Source organism: Notamacropus eugenii, chromosome 3 (genome assembly GCF_028372415.1).
Source record: "Notamacropus eugenii isolate mMacEug1 chromosome 3, mMacEug1.pri_v2, whole genome shotgun sequence".
Classification (NCBI taxonomy): domain Eukaryota; kingdom Metazoa; phylum Chordata; class Mammalia; order Diprotodontia; family Macropodidae; genus Notamacropus; species Notamacropus eugenii.
In genome coordinates, this window is record NC_092874.1 from 467,789,047 (window position 1) to 467,813,669 (window position 24,623).

Here is a 24,623-nt window from a genome sequence, read left to right on the forward strand (position 1 = left end):
CTTCACAGATTCTTTGTGGTCCTCATACTTGTCAGTTTTAACTGCACTGTAATTAATTCCAGTACAATTAATAGGTAACAATATGCCACAATTTATTTAGTGGCTCCCCTGTTATTGGACATTTATATTACTTCCAGTTTTTCTCAGTTACAAATAACACTGCCATGAAAGTCTTTGAGCAAATGATTCTTCTGAATGATATAATTTTTTTGGCTCCAAGCATGGGATTAGTTTGCTAACTTTTACTGTATTTTACTGCCTGCTTTACTCTCTAAAAAGATTCTACAATTTTATGCAATTATTTTTTTCACCTTCAAATTTTGTGTTCAATAACTTTGAAAACTGACTGCTTGTCCTGTAGGTGTCTGTTATGCAGAAGATTCGAGGTGAATACCTCACAAACCCTGAGTTTGACCCCCCTAAAGTGGCAAAGGCGTCTTCTGCAGCTGAGGGTCTGTGCAAATGGATCATGGCTATGGAGGTCTACGACAGAGTGGCAAAGGTAATGTACGTGCTCTGAAGGTGCCCTTGGAGATAGACAGTCTGTAGGCTAAGAAATTCCTAGAAGTCAAAATCAGCAGATAACCTATGCGTATGTGTGTGTGTGTGTATGTGTGTGTAATATACACACATATATGTGTAGCTATATGTATACATATACATCTTTGGCCAGACCCATGATTTCATAGGTGAATTCCCAGCATGGAAACACAATGTGTCTACAGTTTTCTTCTGTAATACAAAGTGTCATAAGAGAAGTATCAGTGTAAATGGAATTTTGTTTCAGAAAATAAGAAATTTAGGATTGTTGAACTCACTGGGCAAATTCCCAAATGTATTCTGGGCTTTGCCCAGAATTCTCGAATTCAATTCTGGGCCCAGTTCAACATCTGTCAGACATATTTGCCAAAGATACACATAGAGATGGACTGATCAATCAAGCAGTTATCGAGCACTGACCAGGTGCCAGGCACTGTGCCAGCCCTGAGAATACAGACACAAAGAATGAACTAATCCCAGCTCTCAAGGGACTTGTATTACAGTGGGGAAGACAAATACGTATGTAATCATGTACATACTTCTCTCATCTCTTCTTTGGAGCTATGCTTATTTTTTGTGAGGTGGTGTATTTTAAGGACTCGTGTTTGACCTTATCTGTGCATGAGAGGGCATCTGATTGGAGGAGAACCTTTAAAGTTTCATTTTTTTCCCTCTCCTGAGTTGTGCTTTTTTATTTTTACAGATAATCAACAAAAAAGAAACCAGTGGGAACTTGTATTATTGATAACTTTTAGTTAATTGTGTGACTATACAGAGATGGAAAATCATCTTCAAAACCTTGTCTATACATATTTTCATCAATATGTATCAATATGCTTCCGTGGATTTTATGTGCTTGCTCTGGGTCTGAGGTTCCGTCTGTACAAGGGAACTTTCCATGTGGCCACTTCTTTCATGGCTTCTGATGGGCAATTTACAGTTTTTGTGGGGTGGCCTGGGGGTACTGAGAAATTTAGTGCCTGGTCACGGTTACCTGACCAGAGGGCGTCTGAGGCAGGACTCCGATCCAGCTCTTTCTGACTCAGACTGGCCCCTTTTATACGCTCTGCCAAGCTGCCTCTCCTGAAGGGAGTCCATGGTTGCTGATGTTATCTCCTAGCGTATCCTCTGTTTTGGTAATTTCGCTATGTGTGACTCCCCTCCTTCCTCCCTTCTTCTCTAAGCTAGCTCTGCAGTGGATGCCTGGGAGGCTTTAACATTGAGTCTTCTCCAGGCCATAGTTCTGTGTGTGCTCTGTCTGGTCTGGTTCCTCTGATCATCATCTTCATTCTAGGGGCATGTATTACACTAAGCAGTCCTATACCAAAGAGGCTCCAAATGTGACTGTTCCATGGTCGTTGATTATGGAAAGAGATTGTGATGGAAAAGGACAGATCTGTTCCATTTTCCGTGTGTTTGTCTACCTCCTTCCCAATTTCAATGGTCTGACCTCCCCCAGATGCTTACTTGCCACCCAAAGACTCCCTGGGATGCACATACAACTCTCTGATGGGGCTCTCTTCCTCCTTACTCATCTCGCCCCCTTACAGAGTTTCGCACAAACCAAATACACTTGGTTTTTGCTTAAAGTCCCAGTCTTAGTATAAACATCATACAGTCCATTCAACTTGAAATTGGCAAAGAAAATTAGTGAGAAGCTTCATAGTACAGTACTGGGGAAGGAAATGACAAACCACTTCAGTATCTTTGCCAAGAAAACCTCCAAAAGAGGTCATGAAGAGATGGAGAAGTATGGGGCGGTGGATGGAGAGGAGGGCTGGGAATCTGGAAGACTTGACCTGGGACCATTGACTTGTCTCCATCTTTTAGGCTTCTCATGGACTGTAAGTTGCAGATAAGGTTCTGTGTTGGGAGAAGGGCTGTCCTCACTAATGAACCACCTGCTCCAGACCAAAGAAGAAGCTGTCACTATACTCAATAGTGGCAATCACCCTCCACCCCTACCCACTTCCCTTTCAAATCTCTGGTCATTTACAACCTCATTTCTCTGTGTGTCCCCAAACTCTGGTTGCTTTATAAATGCTTGCACTCCTCATTTCTTCAGGATCACCACATATCCTGGTTGGTCCAAATACACTTATTGCTGCAGTCCTCTCCAAGGGATTTCTCCCCATCCTAAATCACTTTCTTATCCTGAAAATCAAACTGATGAATAATAATAAAAGTAATGGCCTCTGTATGCCACTTTAGTGCTTAAAAAAGCACTTTCCATATTTTTTTCTTTCCCTTACGAGTTGTTCAGTTCAGTCTTTGGATACTAACTCCTCCAGTCCTTCTCTATCTCTTTCCAATCTGAGCTGTCTCTTTCTTCCCCCTCTTACTTCCCCCTTCCATATTTCCATAACTGGTTTCAGGCCCATAGAATCATCTATAACTGAGCCCTTGCCTTGTAAGCCAGAGCCTCAGCCTGCTCCCAATTTCCCATTAAAGAAGGAATCAGCATCAAATCCATTATTTTTGCCTCTTAAATGTAAGATATTAGACTTGCTCTGTTTACTCTTTAAAATATTTGTTTTTACTATGAACTTACATATAAAGTAAGCATTTCCATATATGCAGTAGAACAGAAAAAAAGGATTATTCATGGAATGGGAATGAATGTCAGTTATGGACAGCTGGTTTTTCTTTTAAAACCCAGTTTCTTTAGTGTAATGAGTATCAAGTTCACCTAACACATAGAAGGTCCCTGGTTCAAAATCAGGTCAAACAAGCAGAAAAAATGTTTGTTGTGGGTTAGCGAAGAGGCACAGGGGATGGAGCAGGCCTGGCATCACAAAGACTTTTCCTTCCTTCCTTCCTTCCTTCCTTCCTTCCTTCCTTCCTTCCTTCCTTCCTTCCTTCCTCCTTTCCTTCCTCCCTTCCTTTCTTTCTTTCCTCATCACCCCAATTTAAAAGAAAGCAAGAAAAATGAAATTTTACAACAAATATGTAGCATCAAAACAAATTCCTAGTGTTCAAAAATGCCTCTTATTTTCCTTGCCATATTTTCCAAAGTTTTTTAAAGATCATTTTTGCTGCTCTCAAGTATCACTTTAAGAATGTTTTAGCATGAAACAGTTCTATGTCATTGATTTGCCCAAAGGGTTAAGTTACCTACCAATGGGAAGGTCGTGAGCTTCTTGAGTATTGTGTATATAAGTAACTAGACTTTCCACCGAATTCTTTCCACCTAGGTGGTTGCTCCCAAGAAAGCCCGTTTGGCTGAAGCTCAGAAGTCTCTGGGGGAGACAATGGGCCTTCTGAATCAGAAGAGAGCAGAGCTCAAGGCTGTGGAGGATCGCTTGGCCAACCTACAGCAGACCTTCCGCGAGAAGACTGAGGAGAAAGTCCGGCTGGAGGATCAGGTGGAGCTCTGTGCAAAGAAGCTGGAGAGGGCATCCAAACTGATCGGTGGACTGGGTGGAGAAAAAACTAGGTCTGTGACAAAAATGCCAGGAATCCCAACCTTTCCACCAGATTGAAGGCATAGAGTGCTTGGGCCTTGGGTGGTTGGGGCCTTCTGCTCATGCAGCCAACCAACCCTGCATAGGGCCTCCCATAGATCAGTTATCTCCATTCTGCCCATTGCTACTTCTACGTGATCAGCTCTAGACCCCATCTCATTTATGATGTTAAAAACATATGCCACAGTAGCTAACATTTACAGAGGACTTTGTTGCTTGGTAAAGGCTTTACATATATTACCTTATTTCATCCCTCACAAAAGTCCTGTGAAGTAAGTTCTATTATTATTTCCATTTTAGAGACAAAACTGAGGCTGAGAAAGGTTAAATGATTCCTGTAGGGTCACAAAGCTCATAGGTGTCAGAGGGGCAGCTGTGGGGCAATGGATAGAGCTCCAAGACTGGAGTCAGGAAGATCTGAATTCAAATCTGGTGTGACCTTGGGCAAATCACTTATTCTCTGTCCCCTCAGTCTCCTTGTCTGTACAATGGGGAAATGAAAGCACCTACTTTCCAGGGTTATTGTGAAGGTCAAATAAGATAGTATTTGTAAAGCCCTTAGCCCAGTGCCTGGCATATAGTTAGCGCTGTGTGAACGTTTGCTGTTAGCATTATTATGGGTAAGACGCTATCCGCTGCCCACCTGGCAGCCTCTTTTCTCAGGAGAGTCAGTAGGAGAGTTGATTTCATTCTTACCACCATAATACTAGTTCAGAATACATGTCCTGTTGATGGTGGGTCAGTTCCATCACCTTCCTGAGGGAGAAATATTCCTTATGATGGTGGTCTCATATTTCTAGAATAGGAGACTGAAGTCCTAATGCCAAAAACAAGCCCAAAATAAGACTGCTGTGAGCATTCTCTTTCCCTGTTGGCTTCCTCTCAAAACCCCTTGACATTATCCCCCAGTCTCTTTTCCTTTACTGCAATTTCTGGTGCAGAGGTGGATGTTTTCTATCCAAGGCCAACCCTTCTACATGCATTGTCGAGCCTGTTCCTTCCTGTCTCCTCCTTGATTGCCACCATGATCATCCCCACCTCTCCTAACCATCCTGGAAACACCTTCACTGGATCCTCCTGAGCCCCGCAGCTCTGCTCTGCTCTCTCTCTTCCCTCTCTCAGCCAAACTCCTTACAAAATTGTCTACTTCTGTGGTTTCTCCTTCTTTTCCTCTCACTCTCTTCCAAACCATCCACAGTCTGGCTTCTAACTTCATCACTTACCAGAACTGCCTTCCCAAAGTCATCAGTCAGTCAGCAGAGCATTTATTAAGTGTTTACTGTGTGCCAGGCATTGTGCTAAATGATGGGGGATACAGAGAAAGGTAAAAAACAAAATGCACAGTCCTGCCCTCCAGGACCTCACTCTGTAATGGCCCACAAACAAGGGTAAATGGGAGCAGGCTGTCCTGGAGTTAGTTCAAACCAGTTTTCAAGAAGGTGAGTCCTTGTTAATTTGTTAATTAACAATTCTTAATTTTTCAATGTGAACACTTACACCTTGAAAATTGGCAAATGCCACAAATCAAGGCTCCATTCATTGTGGGTTTTTTTATTGCCTAGCCATAAGAAAGTGGTGTGGAAAATATTAATAAACTTAGAACTTATGTGTTTCTTGTAAGCTCTCCCTCCCCAAATCTGGTTGTTAAGCCAGCACACTCCTGAGTGGGAGGTAGTCTCAGAGGGAAGGCACTGGTGGTAGTGGGGTTGTAGGGGAAAGGGAACAATTGGGAAAATCCTTAATTGCCAAATCCTATGGCCTTTTCTCAGGTCTCATTTGATGTCACTTCCCGCCAGCATCTGACATTGTAGAACCCCCTCTTCCCCATTCTCTCTCCTCCCTGGATTTTCATGAAATTGCTTTCTCTTGGTTCTTCTCCTATCATGTGATGATTCCTTGTTTATTTCCTGTGCTGAAGCATCATCTCCCACGTGTCACCTGTCTGAGCGTGTCCCCCAAGACTCTGTCGTTGGTCTTCTTCTCTCTCTGCATCTTCTCTTGGTGACCTCCTCAACGCCTCATTACTCTGCTGATGACAGCCAGATCTATACATCCAGACTTATCCCTAGGTCCGCGTTATCAGTGGCCTCCATTCCATTTGGAGCTGGATGTCCTATAGGTTTCCCAAACTCAACATGTCCAAAAGTGAATTTGATCTCTTCCCCTTCGACACTCTAACTTCCACACTCACCCTTCTTTGCACTTCCAACCATTTCTATTGAGGGCATCACCATCTTTCCAGTGTCCCCAACTGCAACTATAGTTGTCATTTCTGCTGTTGTCACATTTGTCCCAATGAGTGGTTTGGTTTCACACAATCAGCACTATTGCTCAGACCTTCCTTACCTCTTGCTTCAACTATTACAATAGGTTTATAACCGGTCTTTCTGCCTCCCTTCCCTCTTGCATCTTTACTTCACATGTATGCCAAACTGATTTTCCTTGAGTACAAATCCAACCATGTCGCTCCTCTAGTAACTTAACTCCAGTGGCTTCCTCTGTTGGGTATTTAAAGCCCTTCACGGCTTGGGCCTGATCTATCTTTCTCTTCCTATTCCACATCATTCCCCTCCAAGAATGCTAAAGTCCAGCCCCACTGGCCTTCTGGATGTTTGACAGACCACTGCATCTCCTGCCTTTGCATTGGCTGCCCTCCCAGGCCTAGCACAGACTTCTTCCTAACCTCCCATCTTTCAGAATCCCTTCCTTGTGGATGCCAATGCCTTTCTCCCCATATCACCTTCTGTTGACTTTGTATTTGCTCACTTTTGTCTTTCAATTCCCAGATACTCCTAGGCTGTGCGCTTAAAGTAGGTATTTAATGGATGCTTGCTAAGTGATCAGCCGATACTTTAATGTCCTAAAATTTATTTAGCTAGTCTCCTATGGTAGGACATTTAGGTTGTTTCCAGTTTGTTTTGCAGTTACAAATAATATCATTAATAATGTCTTTTAACAGCTCCTCTTTTTTGGGGTAATTTTTGATTGATTTTTTTAGGTATCCTGCCAGTGTTGGAATTTGGCTTCATGCATTGGAATTATTCATAAAGTTATTTTTTTTAAGTCACCGTAGGTCAGGGTCTTGTACACAGCAGTCACATAGTTAATTTTTGTCAAATTTTACTGTAAGATCACAAAATCTGAAGTCGGAAGATACTATACATATCATCTAGTCCAGCCTCATCATTTTACAGAAGGGGAAATTGAGGTCCAGTAAGGTTTAGTGACTTGTCCACAGTCACAACTCGTAAGTGTCTGAGCCTGGATATGAACAAAGGTCTAACGATCCTATACTCAACACCCTTCTCATAATGTTACCTGATTTCCCTAGGTCTTCAACAATAAAGCATAATTAGATGATTTTGTAATTATTTGGATGTTATGGGGTATGTTCCCATATCTAGAGAATATTGCTTTTCTGAGATAATTGGTTGTTGTTTTGAAGGATTAAGAAATTTTGGACTAAGTACATGGTATTTTAGTAATCAAATGTAGGAATTATCTTCTACATGTCCTAATTTTTCATCTAGAAGATATTTTGGGGATCCCCTCCTCCACTCATTATAAATATAAAGCTGAGATCCAGAGATTCTAAGTGATTTGCTCCAGATGCAGAGAGATGAGACCAGAATCCATATCTCCTTATGGTCCCTCTCAGTCTAGGGGTCTTTCCAGGGTACCCTTAGACCTTTGCTCAGTCTCTACTTGGCTTATGTTTCCTGTTTCCAGTCTTTATTTTGTTTTTGGTTGCTCACAGGTGGTCTCAAGCAGCAGATGACCTTCAGAACACATATGACAACTTGACAGGAGATGTGCTGATATCAGCAGGAGTCATTGCCTACCTGGGTGCTTTCACTGCGGGCTTTCGACATGAATGTACGAAGGACTGGAGCAGGTTGTGTAAGGTAATGGACAGATCCTTCATACGTTTTGTTTCAGAAGATCCAGATACTCCTTTTGTCACTAAGCACGTGGCATTTTCTTCTTTACTTAAAGTTTTATGGATCTTCTCTACATCCTGCTTCCCTCTCCCCCAGCCCCAAAAGCTTTCCTTGATGCTGAACCTTCCCTTGGAACAAATTTATAAAAGCCCATTCAGCTTTTATTGATCACCCCTGATCAATGGAATGGCCCAACCTTGGTGCTCTTGCACCATTCTGCTCCTTTGTCCCTCGCTTCCCATTTCATCTTCTGTTCTCTGGGACTAAGGTTGCTCAGTGCATTTATTATGTTAGATTTAGCTGCGTTTTAACATTTTCATTTCTATTTCTGTAGTCATCGTGTACATCAGTTTCCTAGTTCTGTTTTTTTTCTCTGTGTCAGTTGGTACAAACCTTCCCATATTTCTCTGATTCTTCATATGTGTCATTTATGGCACTATGATATTCTATTACTTCTGTTATCTACCACTCATTCCCCAGGCGGCTAGGGGGTGCCGTAGTGCACAGAGTGCTGGGCCTGGAGTTAGGAAGACTCCTCTTCCAGAGTTCAAATCTGGCCTCAGACACTTACCAACTGTGTGACCCTGGACAAGTCACTTCACCCTAAGTTTGCCTCAGTTTCCTCACCTGTAAAATGAACTGGAGAAGGAAATGGCAACCACCCCAGGATCTCTGCTGAGAAAACCCCAAATGGGGTCACAAAGAACTAGACACAACTGAACAACAACCACATATTCCACAAGTGCTCAGCCACTTCTCCAAGGATAAGCACTCATTTGGTTTCTAGATTTGTTTTTGCTCTCATAAAATGTTCTGTGAATATTTTTGATATAATTTTGGTATAGATGGGACATTTCTTTCTGTCTTTTACCTCATTGAAGCATTGTTGCCTAGTTTTTTAGACACTTTGTGGGGAAAGGATGGTATCTGGATGATAGAAATGTTGAAATTACTAAAAAAAGATGTTTTTCCTTTACAAATTCAAGTTTTCATTCAGGTCCTTTCCATCTTTGTTTTTGTTAATTAATTTATTCATTAGTTCATTTATCTATCCATCTGTTTGTCTACCCATCCATTCATTTATTTGTCTGTTCATTTATTTATTTATCTGTTTATTGAGGAGTTAATAATGAAATAGGATTATAAGATATTTTCAAGAAAATGTATGAAAGGAGAAAAGAGGGGCTGGCCAGGTAGCAAGGATCATAGGGTCATCCATTTAGATCTGGAGCTGGTTCACCTGATCTCTAGCTGTTACTGCTGAGGAATCTGAGGCCTAGTGAAATTTGGGAATTTATTCAAAGTCACAGAGCTAGTAAAGTTAGAGGTGGGATTATAGAAGCCAATGGCCATTTTCATTACATCATGATGAATGGACAGTGAGCATGATGAAGGGTCCCAACCTTGGACTACAGAAGCATTGGATGGATAGGCAAGAATGGGCTGCCATTTGTGTCACTGAAGGGAATGCCACATCATTGAGATTACAGATCCACTGGAATATCTGCTCACATAATATGTGAGTATTATTAAGTTCTAATACTTGCTAAAGGCAATTAAAATGATCTGTCTTTATTTCAGGACATCAATGATTTCATCAGTATAGGCACCTTGGGTACAAGGAGGAAAGCACAGTCTTTGGAAACAGAGGATTTGGGATTAAATCCTAGGCTCTGTCATTTTTTAGTTGCATGACCTTTGACCAGTTACCTCTCCTTCACTGGCCTCAGTTTTCTCTTTTGTAAAATGATGGGGTTGCAGGAGATGGTCTCTGAGGTCCTTTCCAGCTCACAACTCCCCCACACCCTATAAGAGTCTTTGGGAGTTGCAACAGCCAAAATTAGTCATTGCCATTGGCCGGTCTTTTAGTGTTAAGCCTCTCTAGCCCCTGAAGCTGGTCCTCAGATGACAGGTGTTCTCAGATCCATGACCCAAACCTCTCAGCTTGGTGGGACCTGCCAGAGATTATTTTTGTCTGGTATAGATTTTTAGACACCGGCAACATATCCAGGCCACATTGTGACTCTGTATGAGGAGTGCAAATTTGAAGGACCAAGTTGATACTTTAATTAAACTTTCTAGCTGCAACATGAAAGAAATCAAAACTGTATATTGTCTTGTATTTCTTACAGGAAAAGGAAATCCCTTGCTCGGATGAATTCTCCCTGAGTAAGACTCTGGGCGACCCAATCAAGATCAGAGCCTGGAATATTGCTGGACTGCCAACGGATATATTCTCTATAGACAATGGTGTGATTGTGAGCAATTCCAGGCGCTGGTAAGGGTCAGGGAAATGGTTATTCTCCTCACATGTTTAACCCCAAACTCTACAGAATGCTGCATTTTTTCTCTGAACTTTTTCCCCAATAATGTTAAGGTCAGATATGATTGAATTTTTGGTGCTGATACATGAGTTCATCACATTGGCAATTCTGGATGAGCAAATACCTTCTGCCAATGCAGACTGGCAACCCTTCTGCAATTGTGGTTTGAGAGAGTTACCCGGAGGACTAGATTGGTGACTTATACAGGGTCGCAGAGCCATTATAGGTTAGAGGCAAGGTTGGAACTGAGGGTATCTGGAGTCCATGGCTGAGTCCTCTATCCATTCACTCCACCATTCTCCCTCTCATGATAGGATGTGTGATAGGATAGGGGCGATAAAACCTGAAGACCACCCTCAAATGGTCTGTAGTATTATCTTGGAATTTATAACCCTGGGACACATTTAGGGAAGTGCTTTCCTCAGTAAAGTAGTCCTTTCATCCAGATGGTATCTGTAAGTGAAGGATGTTTACAGCAAAAATGATCATCATAAAGGATGTTTAGAAACATTAATAATCTCATAAAGAAGAAATGTGCTCGAGTTCCTCTTATTTGTTACCAGTGCTTTGTTCAGTATTATCAGTGTGTGAGACCACGATGTTTTCATGCCTCCTTTTCTTGCATGCTGTCTCCTACGAATGTGTGGGTGTCTCCAGTGACTTTTCTTCTTTCTACACTATATGGTATCTCGCTTGGTGAGATTATATTTTCTTTCTCTTCTCTCAGTTAAATATCCTTTTAATTAGATTATTAAGACTTCAGACAAATATCTTCTTACTAGGCCTTGTTAGGTATACCCCATTCCTGGCCAGAAACCTGTCATTCCTGTGTTTCCGGGCCATGGTACAGAAATCCAATGCCACTTCTCAAACACTGTTTTCACAGCTGGTTGTTCACTTGTCACCTCTGACTTTCTCTCCTGAAGCCCTTTTCTCCATTTAGTAGCAGAAGTGAACATATTGCCTGTACCTCTCAGGTAAAAAGTTTCTTGCCCAAGATGTTAGCATTGCTTTATTGGCTCCTTCTTCCTTTCCTTTCAAAGGCACATTTTAAGTTCCTAAACAAGTCTCCACTGTAGGCCTTCTCAATGAAAATCCTAGTAAATTTTCGTTGAATTTGTGATGTTATCTCAGGAAAAATACAAGCAAGAGCACCCTCTTTTGTTGTTGCTCTCCCCTGACCCTCAAATATTTCCTGCTGTGTTACTTTTCAATTCATATTTCCAAACCTTTCCCCCTGTCTTTTCTCTCTCTAGTTGGGCCAGTAATTAGTCTACCTCTGAAAGTACTTTATCTAAGCAACACCCAAATTATGAAGCAATTTAAATTTTAGACCCCCTTTGCTTTTCTTCCTTCTCTGTTTCAGGCCTCTAATGATTGACCCCCAGGGTCAAGCCAACAAGTGGATTAAGAACTCTGAGAAGGACAACCAACTGAGCGTAATCAAGCTCTCAGATTCAGACTACATGAGGATGCTGGAAAATTGCATTCAGTTTGGTAACCCGCTTCTTTTAGAAAATGTTGGGGAAGAGTTGGATCCTTCTTTGGAGCCCTTACTGCTCAGACAAACTTTTAAACAAGGTAAGAAGAGATGATCATTGTTGTAGTAATAGTAAAGATAATAATAGCTCACGTCTTTATATTTTTATGGTTTATATACACACTTTCATTTGGCCATTTGAAAACTGTCAACTCAGAAAAGGTAATTAATAATTGAAGTTGTCTTTGCAGAATGAAAGGCAATAACTCTCTGAATTCTAGTGTGAGTCTGTCCCCTTTCTATGCACCAAGGTCCAGAACAGCTGGCCTTCTTGCTCTTCTGTACATGTGGCCCTCCATGACCCTAGTTACTCCCCATCCCTGCCTGGACCTCATGTGATTTCTCTTTTCCTTCAGGACTCTGCTCAATTACCACCTTCTACATAAAGCTCTTTCTTAACTCACTCTCCACTCCCCAGTGGTAGTGCCTTCCCTTGCTAAACTACCTTGCATATATTCTCTCTATATTTATATATATGGGCAGCTAGTGGCACAGGGAATGGAGTGCTGGGCTTGGAGTCAGGAGACTTGAGTTCAGATTCAGCCTCAGAAATTTTCTAACTGTGTGATCCTAGGCAAGTCACTTAACTTCTGCATGCCTCAGTTTCCTTCTCTGCAAAGTGAGCAGGAGAAGGAAATGGCAAACCACTCCAGTATCTTTGCCACGAAAATCCCATGGACAGAAGTCCACAGAGTCACCAAGAGTCAGATGTGATAATGACTGTACAACAACAGCAACCAATACTTCTATATCGATTTCTTTTCTGCCTTGATAGAACATAACCTTCTTGAGAATGGGGGTGGTTTAATTTTTATCTTTGTATCTCTAGTGCCTACAATTCAATTTCAATCCAATTCAATAAACACTTATTAAGCTGCATAGTGACCAGATTCTATGCTAAGTGCTGGTGATTCAGTAAGGGGCTAAGGACTGTCCTTGGCCTCAAGGAGCTGACACCTTAATGGGGGAGGCAACGTGCCAACAACTGTGTGCCAACAAGTACCATACAGGATAGATAGGACCTGAGAGGGACTGGGGAAGGCTTCCTGTAGGAGGTGGGATCTTAGGTGGGACTTAAAGGAAGCTGGGGAGATCAATAGTTAGAGTGCAGGAGAAAGCGAAAGATTTTGTATTTAATACTGAACATGCTGGGGATGCACTGTAATTTACTGGGTAGGGGAGTGATGTGTTCAGATTCACTCTTTAGGAAGACAATATCCTGTTGGCTATTGCAGTACTCTGGGTGTGAGGGGATGTGGGGGCCTGCACCTTGTGACTTTACATCTATAGATTGTTGTGTAGCAAATTCTCACGCTGATGAAATCATTGGTCTTTGACATTACCAGTTCTGAAGGGGCTGATGTCAGAGTATTACTTGTGAATGAAAATTTGGGGCTAACAAATAGGAATAGGTGAGGAAAGACCAGGCACTGCTTCATTCATGGCTTACCCATTAGATCACACCTGGGATGGGGAGTCCAGGGTATCCTATGTTTAGGGAATACAAAGAATCCCAAGGTATGAACAACAGGGTTGAGTCTGGATCGTGGTTGGGTTGTCCTTTCCTTTTCTCTGTAGGGCAGACTTCACTGTCAAAGTCTAGTGTATCTGCTACTTTTAAGTATCTTCTATTGGATTTCTGGTTGGGGTAGAAGGAAAGAAGGAAAAGTCCTTCAAAAAATGTGATCTAGGTCACCAAAAGGATGTCCACCTCCAGAATGAGCCATACTGCTCTGTCTCCTAATGCCTAGCACAGTGTTTGGTACATAGTAGGTCCTGAATAAATACCTGTTGGGGTTGACTGATCCAACCTTATTTTCTTTGATTATTAAGTTCAATCTCCATTTCTGTTAGCCATTAAATGTACTTTAGAGTCATTAGAGCAGCACCAATAGGGCTTTCAAGGAAGGGGAGCCCCACCACCCCGCTTGATCTGTTGTTTTCTTGTTTTTTGAAACTCCAGGAGGCATTGATTGCATCAGACTCGGGGAAGTCATTATTGAGTATTCCTTTGATTTCAAATTCTACATCACCACAAAACTGAGAAATCCACACTACATGCCTGAGCTGGCCACAAAGGTTTCTCTGCTCAATTTCATGATAACACCAGAAGGACTTGAAGACCAGTTGCTAGGTATTGTGGTCGCAAAAGAGAGGTAGGTGCTTGCTTAGATGTAGCCAGAAAGGTTGTAAATTCTAGGCCATTAAAGGTCATTGAAGGCCATCAAACTACAGCTATGCATTTTGGGTACTTCTGCATAATTTATATATTCACATAGTTTCCTTATCCTTTACATAAGTTATTCTTTAATAGCTAATACAGGTGTTAACCCTGTTAGGCTTTCACTCTGTATAGCTGTGTTTTAGGAAACATAGTTTGGTCCTTGACATGACAGAGTACGTGTATCATTTCAGACACCAGTGAGTTCCTGTATAAGTGTTCTCAGTCTTGGGTAGTATATAACAGAAGACTGTTCCCACTGACACCAGAGTGAGAACTAAGGAGCTTAAAATGGAAAAGTGGGGAATTTGTTTAGGAATAGAGAAAAGCCTTTTTTTGTGTAAGATTCATGATACCGTAGGATAAGACTACTGGGGTAGCCTGGAAGCTGTCATCACCTGAGACATTTATTTTATTTTTTTAAAAATAAAACTTATTACTTATTTATTTTTAGCATTCATTAAAAAAAAAGTTTGAGTTCCTAGTTCCTTCCCTTCAGTCCCTCCCCAACCCCATCAATTATACATGTGAAATCACCCAAAAAATTTCCACATTAGCCATGTCAGCAAAATAAGCAAGAAAAATAAATTAAGAGAAGTCTGCTTCAATCTGCACTGCAATCTTTCTCTGGAGGTGGAAAGCATTTTTCATCATGGGGCCTTTGGAACTGCCTTGGATCACTGCTTTGATCAGAGTAGCCAAGTTTTTCCCAGCTGGTCATTATTACAACGTTGCTGTTACTGTGCACAGTGATCTCCTGGTTCTTCTCACTTCACTTTGCATCAGTTCATAGAAGTGTGGCTGTGTTTTCCTGAAACGACTCCCCCCTTGTCACTTCTGATAGCACTACTCCATCACAGTCATATACCACTACTTGTTGTCATTCTCTAATTGATGAGCATCCCCTTAATGTTCAACTCTTTGACACTACAAAAATTACTGATACAAATATGCGTAGTTGGAAATGGTTGAAATAGTTGGACTAGTTCAATAATCCACAATTCATTAGTGTACCATTTTTTTCATATCTCCTCCTGCATCTGTCATTTCTGATAGGTGTGAAGGACACTTCAGAGTTGTTTTAATTTCCCTTTTCTAGTCAATAGGGATTTAGCACATTTTTTATGTAACTATGAATACCTTTGATTTCTTCTAAAAACTGCTTATTTAAATCCTTTGACTAATTTTCAGTTAGGGAATGGCTCTTATTTTTATAAATTCGACTCAGTTCTATACTCCGTATATATTTGAAAAATGAGGCTTTTATCAGAGAAACTTACTGTAAAAATTTTTTCTATTACTTCATTGTCTATGGTACCTTTTAGCACAATGTAGTTTCCCTGATTATGCCTTTTAATTAAGTCTATTTTTGCTTTTGCTTTGTCTGAGATAATGATTGTTACCCCTGCCTTTTTTTAAGTACAGCTGAAGCATAATGTGTGTCTTTCTGCTTTAAGTGTATCTTTTATAGACAACGTATTGTTAGATTCTGTTTTCTAATCCATTCTGCTATCTGCTTCTGTTTTGTGGGTGAGCTCATCCATTCACATTCACAGTTATGATTACCAACTGTGTCTTTCCCTCCATTCCATTTTCTTCTATTCTTTCTTTTATCCTGTCCCTCCTCAAAAATCTATTTTTGCTTCTAATTCCTCCCTCCCTTAATCTGTCCTTCTTTTTGTAATTCCCTTCACTTTCTCTTATCCCCCTTCCCTCCTATTTCCCTATTGGCTTGGATAGATTTCTATATATGTGTATATATATTCTTCTCTCTTTGAACCAATTCTGATGAGAGTGAGGTTCAAATATTACCTACCACCCTCCCCCCATTTTCCCCTCCACTGTAAAAGCTCTTTGTTGTGTATCTCTTTTATGTGAGAAAATTTCCCCATTCTACTTCTCCCTACTCCCTTCTCTCAGTGCATCCCTCTTTTCACCCCTTCATTTTTGAGGAAATCATTCCAACATAATCAACCCACACTCTTGCCCTCTGCCTGTGTAAACACCTTGTAACCGCCCTAATAATGTTAAAATTCTTAAGGGTTATACGTATCATTCCCATATAGGATTGTAAACAATGTAATGCAATATAAACAACTTAACTTTATTAAGACCTTTATGATTAGTCTTTCATGTTTACATTTTTATGCTTCTCTTGAGTCTTGTGTTGGAATGTCAAATTTTCTGCTCAACTCTGGTGTTTTCATCAGGAATTTTTAGAAGTTCTCTATTTCATTAAATATCCATTTTCCCCCCTGAAGGATTATACCCAGTTTTGCTGGGTGGACTATTCTTGGTTGTGACCATAGCTTATTTTTCTTCTGGAATATCACATTCCAAGCCCTCTGCTTCTTTAACACAGAAGCTGTTAAAATGTGTGATCCTAACTGTGATTTGAATTGTTTCTTTCTGGCCTTTTGAAGTATTTTCTCTTTCACCTGGGAGCTCTGGAATTTGGCTACAATATTTGTGAGAGTTTGCATTGTAGGATCTCTTTTAGAAGATGATCAGCAGACTCTTTCAATTTCTTTTTGCCCTCTGGTTCTAACATGTTGGGGCACTTTTCCTTGATAATTTCTTGAAATACGATGTTTAGACTCTTTTCTTGATCATGACTTTCAGGTAGTCCGTAATTTTTAAATTATCTCTCCTCTATTTTCCAGGTCAGTTGTTTTTCTGACATGAGATATTTCATGTTTCTTATATTTTTCTTTGTTTTCACTTTGTTTTATTGTTTCTTAATGTCTCATAGAGTTATTGGCTTCCACCAAAGTAGTTAGTTATGGTCAAGTTCTTGTGTTGTTGTTGTTTGCTCATTTTCCCGGCCTGTTTTTGCCTTTGATCTATATGTTAAAGTTGGGCTCTGCTCTTCTGGGGGTGGGGAGGCACTATCCCAAGCTTCAGGCTTCTTTTGTGCTGCTCTTTTCAGGGATAGCTAATTCTGGGCGTCTGCAAGGTTTTGGTGCTTCCAGGGTGATGTGATACTGGGGAAGGTGTGGTCACTGCTCTCCTGGTCCACACTCTGTTCTTTCTCCAGGAAGGACATCTGGTTCACTATTGCCACAAATGCTAGTGCTCATGACCAGGGCCCCTGTTCCCTTGTGACTGATTCCCAGCACTCCTCTCCACCCTAGAACTGTGTATGAGCACTAGAGTTGCCAAGCAGTGCCAGTGCCAGCAAAAGGTCCCCCATAATCTCTCTCTGTCAAGTTGTCTGGCCTCCTTACTGTGTCTGGTCTGAGAGCTTCCTCTGCTGCTGCTACTACTGTGTGTGGACTCTGGACAGGCCTCCGCCCTGGGGTTACAGACTCCACTTGTAACCCTCCTAATTTTCTTAGGCTAGAAAAATGTCTCTCCTTGATCTTTGTTGGCTATGCTGCTCCCAAATCTGATTTGAGGCATTATTTTAAAGTTGTTTGGAGGGGAATGTTGGGAGGATTCAGGTGGGTGGCCTCTGATTTGCCATCTTCTCCATATTGGTTTTCCCTTTATTACATTTCCTTAATCCTCTAAGTTTATGAAAGTTGTGACAAACTGCATGCTTGGTGGCTGGAACTGACTTCCTAAACAAGATGCTTCTCCTTTGTTAGACCAGAATTAGAAGAAGAGAGAAATGCTCTGATTCTCCAGTCTGCTGCCAACAAGAAACAGCTGCATGACATAGAAAGCAAGATTTTAGAAACACTGTCATCCTCAGAAGGGAACATCTTGGAGGACGAAAGTGCAATCAAAGTCTTAGATTCGGCAAAGCTCATGTCCAACGAGATCTCAAAGAAACAGCAGGTAAAAACAGAAGCAAACAAGCAAAAAAGAGAAAGACTTCCATAAGATCTGTGAAATGGGGATGTCCATTAGAAGTCAGCATGGCATAACCGACAGAGGGAAGACCTTGGAGTCAGCTTTTGAGTGGTTGTGTGACCCTAGGCAAGTCACTTAACCTTCGTCTGCCTGCCTCAGTTTCTCATCTGTAAAATGTGTGCTAAAAAGAGCACCTACCTCCCAGATAGGAACTGTGAGGAACAAATGAGATAACATTTGTAAAGTGCTTAGCACAGTGCCTCACACATAGTAAGCACTGTAGGAATGTCAGCTGCTATTATGACTATTATTATTTTGGAGATTTCCATTCAATGTAAGGAAAATCTTTCTGAACATTAGAGCTGGTCCAAGTTGGAACAAACTGGGGGTGCCAGAGAAGGAATTCTGTTCATGTGTGAGTTAGATTAGCATAGACAATATAAAAACATTGAATTTAGAGTCAGGAAGACTTGAGCTCAAATCGTGCCTCAGATACCAGTTATACAATCCTGGGGAAGTCAGTTAACCACTTTGTGCCTCTATTTCCTCATCTGGGAATGAGGGCTTCTGGGGCCACTACCAGCTCTAAATAAATGTATGATCTTTAGAGTCCCCCATGACTCTGAAATTCAGTGATTTGGTGAAAATTCCTAAGCTTTTTCTAACTAAATGCTTATAATCCTTACCTAGTTGGTTGCATTCATTGTAAAAATGGGGAGGGGGGGAGTTCCTCTTGACTATTATGAATCAAACTCACATATTTTAAAAAGGACAGGTAAGAGCTTCAAGTCTTTGACTCACCCAGATAATAATGATGATTAATAGCTAATATTGATATGGCACTTACTGTGTGCCAGGCACTGTTCTAAGAACTTTATCATTATTACCTCATTTGATCCTCACCACCACGCTGGGAGGTAGGGGCTGTTATTATCCCTACTTTACAGTTGAGGAAACTGAGGCAAGCAAAGCTTAAAGTGACTGGTCCAGGGTCATGCAGTCAGGAATTGTCTGAGGCTAAATTTGACTCAGGTCTTCTTGGCTCCAAGTCTGGTAACAAAGGGTTGTAACAGTGGTTTGGCTCATGAGATGCATGTACTGCAGGATCAGGGAAGCAGAGATCTGTAGGGGGGCAGAGAGTATGCTGTGGTTCATCCTTCATAGAGTTAGAGCTGGCTAGGACCTCAGGTCATTTGTGTAACTCTCTTATTTGGGGAAAATGAAGCCCAGGGAAACGAAATGACTTCCCCAAGACCGCATAGTAAGTGTAAAAGGAAGCATGGGAACTCATGTCACAGGGTCATGGGTCATTGATTTAGCACTGGAAAACACTATAAGCCCAACGTTCTCATTTTACAGAGGGGGCATTGAGGTTTGGGGAGATTAAGGGACTTGCTCAGGGCCACATGAGGATCAAGTGTCCAAGGCAGGATTTGAGCTCAGGTCTTCTTGGCTCTAAGTTCCTCATTCTACCCACAACCACAGGCCACCTCTCCCCAGAGATGTATTGTTCTTCCCAGTGTGTATGTCTCTGTCTCCTTGTGCTCCTGAAATGGGAAGAGATCACCTATGTGTGCGGCCCAGACCTCAGCCTGCTAGGCCATTTTGTTTCTGAAAAATTTAGCAAGGAGTGGACTTTAAAAAATATACCATCTCAAGGCATTGAGATGGCACAGTGGATAGAGCATTAGTCCTGGAGTCAGGAGGACCTGAGTTCAAATTCAGTCTCAGACACAAGAACTTATTAGCTGTGTGACCCTGGGCCCCTCTCCACGCACACACACACACACACGTATACATACACAATCTCTATCTGTATTGACAATCTGTATTGATTCCAGTATTGTCATTATGTTGAAATATGCCTCTAAAAAATTACGTTACTTGAAAAGATTATTCCAGAAATTGAATATAAACCCTCTTCCATTCTTGATTTCTCTTACTTCCATAGATTGCAGAAAAAACAGAAATCAAAATAGCAGAATCAAGAGAAGGCTATCGGCCCATCGCCAAGCATTCCTCAGTGTTATTCTTTAGCATCGCGGACCTGGCTAACATTGACCCCATGTACCAGTACTCCCTCACCTGGTTTGTGAACCTTTATATCAACTCGATTCATGACAGGTGAGCTTCATTTGCCCCTCTCCTTATCCTTTCTAGGTAGCATTTCCCACTCTTCCTGTTTGAAGGTGCTGATGCAGACTGTTAAGTTTCTTCTTCCCTCCAATTGCTCCTCTACATCTCTCTCTTCTCATCTTCCAGTGTGGTCATTTCCCAAGGGCTCCTGATTTTCTCTCTGTACTCTATCCCTTGTATGCCTCATCTGTTCTCATTATGGTGGCTGGTTCCCTCTGCTGCTGTGGGATAGATTTGACTTGGGAGCCAGCTTCTACCCCAGGTCATTGATCTTTTCAGAGGCCCAGCTAGCAAGGCTACCATGAGGCCTTCTTCCCTCTAGATTCTTCCCACATACAGGATCCATGCAGACCAGTGGGACCCCAATGTGTAAACCTGCTCTGCCAGGCTCACAGAAGCCTTCTCATGCAGGAGTTCTTAGGCTTGTCCTGGTAGAGCCTATGGACCCCTTCTCAGAACAGTATCTCCTGCCTCTGTTCATAATGGAAGAAATGCTAAATTTCTGTTAGAGGTTCATGAAAATAAAGATGCAATTTTTTCCCATCCGAATTCACAGACCTCTAATCTAATCTGACTGACACCCACAAGAGAATTCTCTTTGCAACATGGCCAACAAGGACTCATCTAGCCTCGGCTTGTAGCCTTCCTGTGATGGGGAGCTCACTACCTCCCAAGGCAGCCCTTTCCATTTGGGGATGGCTTTTATTAGAAACAATTTCATGTCATCCTGTGTAAATCAGACTCTCTTTGCACCTTCTCCAGTCGCTCCTAATTCTGCCTTTGAGATCAAGCAGAAGCGTTCTCAACCCTTGAAGATATCTCTTTTCCAGGGCAAATACTCTTGTGTTTTCAACCTATCATCATATGACATGAATGCCAGGTCCTAGAGGCAGCTGGTCCTGGACTCAGGAAGATCTGAGTTCTCATTCTGCCTCATATACTTACTAGCTGTGCGACCTTGGGCAAGTCAATTAACCTCTGTTTTCCTCAGTTTCCTCACCTATAAAATGAGGGCCTTGGATTTGCTGGCCTCTAAATCTATGATTCTATAGGTTTTCAATATCCTGGTCATCTTCCATTCACCACTTTCCATTGTCTTTTCTTAAAATGTGATGCCCAGAATTGAACGTCATACTCCCGATGTGACCCTAATAGGGCAGAGTACAGCCAGACTGTAACTTCCTTATTCCTGGATACTTGGCCTCTCAATGAAGTTGAAGACCACCACTCACTTTCTTGACTTCTGTATCACATTTTACTCATAGCAAGCTTGCAGTCCACTCAGACCTTCTGGCCTTTTTCAAATCAGCATATACTCACCTGAACCCTATACCTGTGGTCACCATGCCTGGTCAGGAGAAGATATCTGCCACTGAGGAAGAACAGCCCTGCAGGCTAGGTCCTGCAGAGGTGTATTTATAATGAGCTCCCTTAGAGCTATAAAGGCTGATGGAACTCTCAGCAGGTGGGATGGGGGTGGGGTGGTGGAGATGCTACTCATAAGATGAGTAGCAAGGCATAGAGCAGCACCATGCGTTGCTGCTTCTCAGTCCTGAGCAGCCCTCAACAGCAGCCCCAGAAGGTGCTAGTCCCCCTCTGCACCACTGTAAGTGGCAGAGGGGTGGGGCAGCAGTTATATCAGCACCACAGCCAGCAGCTCAGCTGGTGCTACCACCCAAGACTTCAGTGATAGTCTTTATACCGAACACTTCCATACTTGGTTGAAGAGCTGGAAACTGCTCCCTCTGGCCCCAGCCCACATCTCTTGTTGGCAGCTTGTCCTTGTTCTGTAATAGTTTTCCCTTTCTCTCCATGGATCCAAATCTTCCCCTCCTTTGAGATACAACAATTCCGCCACCTTGGAGGTTTCCCTTCTGATCTTCTGTTGGTGCATAGACTGCCTTGTTAGTTATTTCACATGTACATGTCTCATCTCCCTATCCAGAGTCTCTTTATTCTTTGCATTTCCCCATGGTGCCTTTCATGCAATACATATTTGTTCATTTATTTCAGTCTTGCAATTGAGTAGAAGATTTCAATCAGGCTTATTTGCAAAGTGGCTGAGATCATGGAAATCATATTTCACTTTTCAATGGAATGATCATATTGTGTGTTTGTGACACTGAAAATTCAATTATTAAAATGTTTTCTAATCTAGATTTTTTTCTTTTGCTCTAATTTCATCATTTTAGTAACCGATCCAAGATTTTGGAAAAGCGCCTACGTTACTTAAATGACCACTTCACATATAACTTATATTGTAATGTGTGTCGGTCCCTGTTTGAGAAGGACAAGCTGCTCTTCTCCTTTTTGCTGTGTGCTAATCTGCTTTTGTGAGTGGCATTTCCCCCACCTCCACCCCCAAGCCCTTTACGTCCAACCTTAGTTTAATTAACAAAACCTTAATGGGAAAAAATAGAATCTAAACCCAAGGACTTCTTCACCAAAGCATTGTGCATTTTCTCCCTTGGGAAGTCTGCTGCCTGCCCTCCGTTTCATTTTGCTGACTCCCCATAGCTGTTAGAATACTTGTATGTTGTTCTCAGTACTTTTCCAACATCTCCCTCTATTGGTGTTTGCCTTTGAAATATAGAGCCAAGAAAGAGATTGAATATGGAGAATTCATGTTTCTTTTGACTGGTGGGATTGGCCTGAAGAGCCCTGAGGGAAACCCTGATCCTACTTGGTTACAAGAAAAGAGTTGGGAAGAGCTATGTCGGGCCAGTGAATTTCCGGCCTTCAAAGGCCTCAGGTAACTGAGTTGCTAAGATATCATGGAGCAGAGGGCTGAGTAACGAGAGGAATGAAGCTAGTGGCTAGGGACTATTTGAGAATAATCCTGTAGGAGCCCATGATGGCCCCCTCTCGAAACAAAATCTTGTCTCCCTTTTATTTCATAGAGTGTCAGGTCTCAGATGGCAAGAATTGTTCCATTTTTGTCTTTGTGTGCCCCACACCCAACATGGCGCCATGCACAGAGTAGATATTTCATAAATGTTGGTTGTAAAGCATTCATTTTTTTCAAATGAAAGAAAAATAATGATTATGAAAATGTTTTTCTTTTAGAGAACATTTCCAGAAAAATATTAGAGAATGGCGTGAAATCTATGACAGTAAAGAACCTCATACTGTTCCTTTCCCCTCACCATTGGACACAGACCTGAATGAGCTGCAAAAGATTATTGTGCTTCGTTGCTTAAGACCTGATAAGGTAACAGAGACTCTTTCTTAGTCCAGTCTTTCCTTCTTCCTCACCCTCACATGATTGTTATAAGCTACTGGGGTTAACTAGGAGACATGTCACATTTTGGAAGCCTGGGAAATCTCCCAGATAAACTAGGTTGGCAGGCTTGAGCCAACCGCCATATTTGCAAGCCTGGTGGCCGCAGTCCAGAGAAACACAATTTTATGAAGAAGTAAACTCAGCAGGTAGACAAGAGATTCCAATGTAATCCAAACCATCTCTATACCTCAGTTTCCACATCTAGATAGGAGAGGTGGTTCAGGTACCACTCTGGGCCTCATCTAGCACTTTTTTAAAAAAACTCTCTACTGTTTTTATATTTTATTTTATAATGATGTATTTATGCCTCATGATGATTGCTAGAACCCAGGTCTTATTTTTGTTTTTTTTTGAGAGAAATTTTTTATTTACTTTCAAATTTTGGTGTTATTATTATTTTTTTTTACATGGGACCCAGGTCTTATTAAAGTTCAATACCTCCTTTAGCATCTAGCACCATACTGAACACACAGTAGAGTTAATACATATTTGGTGGATGAAGGAATCTCTTTCTGTAGATGTGTTCTTTTGAGGCTTTCTAAAAGAACCACTGCTCTCACCAAGGCACTGACTTGAGGCTGCTAGATGGTACATGAAGAGAAGGCTAGACCTGGAGTCCGGAAGATCTGTGTTCAATCCTGACCTCAGACCCTTATTAGCTTTTTGACCCTGAGCAAAGTCACTTAACTGTCTGCCTTAGTTTCCTCTTCTATAAAATAGCGACAGTTCTAGCACCAACTCCTCAGAACAAAGGAAGTGATATTTGTAAAGTGCTTTGCAAGCCTTAAAACCCTCCCAGAGTGTTAGTCATTACTGCAGAGCGGGGCTCAGAAATGACACCTCACTTCCTGTCCCCTCAAGTCCATTCAAGAGATTCCCCTTTGGTCATTCCTTGGAGCCTGATGGAGCCAACTCCACTCACTCCTTTGTCTCTTAGCTGTCCTTGCATTTTGCCAGGATTCCCTTTTGTCCTGGATTTTGATTCTAGCCAGAAAGTCAGGATTGCCATAAGTCAGCTCTCCATGTGGCTGCTCTGTCTGTTCCTGTCAAGAACTGAGAAACTCTCCAGCAGCACAGAGAAGCCAAGAGAACTCCTCCTGTTTAGAGAACACCCACCTTTGTCACAGGCACCCTGTGGGACAGTTAGTTATTAAAGGCAAGGAGACAGTCCACCCAGTAGTGCCTGGTCACACAGCTGGAACGTGTCCGAGGCACTTGAACCCAGGTCTTCTGCACTCTCAGGCCAATGTTCAATCTCCTGAACCACCTCACCTCCCCCCCTCTACTGGGGGAGAATGGAACACATGCACAGAGGAGTGGGCACAGACAGTGTGAGGAAGGGGAAGGCCATGACAAAGACAAGATCATGGAAGGCT

The 24,623-nt window shown here is 41.9% G+C and overlaps 1 protein-coding gene across 3 annotated transcripts in view; it reads left to right on the forward strand.

Moving 5' to 3' along the window:
* DNAH12 (dynein axonemal heavy chain 12) overlaps positions 1–24,623 on the forward strand; it is a 151,987-nt gene that overhangs the window by 102,099 nt on the left and 25,265 nt on the right. For all 3 annotated transcript variants that reach the window (XM_072598847.1, XM_072598848.1, XM_072598849.1), the window contains 11 exons: positions 362–502; positions 3,735–3,976; positions 7,762–7,909; positions 10,078–10,223; positions 11,636–11,850; positions 13,773–13,965; positions 17,621–17,813; positions 19,780–19,952; positions 22,157–22,297; positions 22,558–22,716; positions 23,031–23,175. In XM_072598847.1, the coding sequence (XP_072454948.1) occupies positions 362–502; positions 3,735–3,976; positions 7,762–7,909; positions 10,078–10,223; positions 11,636–11,850; positions 13,773–13,965; positions 17,621–17,813; positions 19,780–19,952; positions 22,157–22,297; positions 22,558–22,716; positions 23,031–23,175 (1,896 nt within the window). The remainder of the gene's footprint in view (positions 1–361; positions 503–3,734; positions 3,977–7,761; positions 7,910–10,077; positions 10,224–11,635; positions 11,851–13,772; positions 13,966–17,620; positions 17,814–19,779; positions 19,953–22,156; positions 22,298–22,557; positions 22,717–23,030; positions 23,176–24,623) is intronic.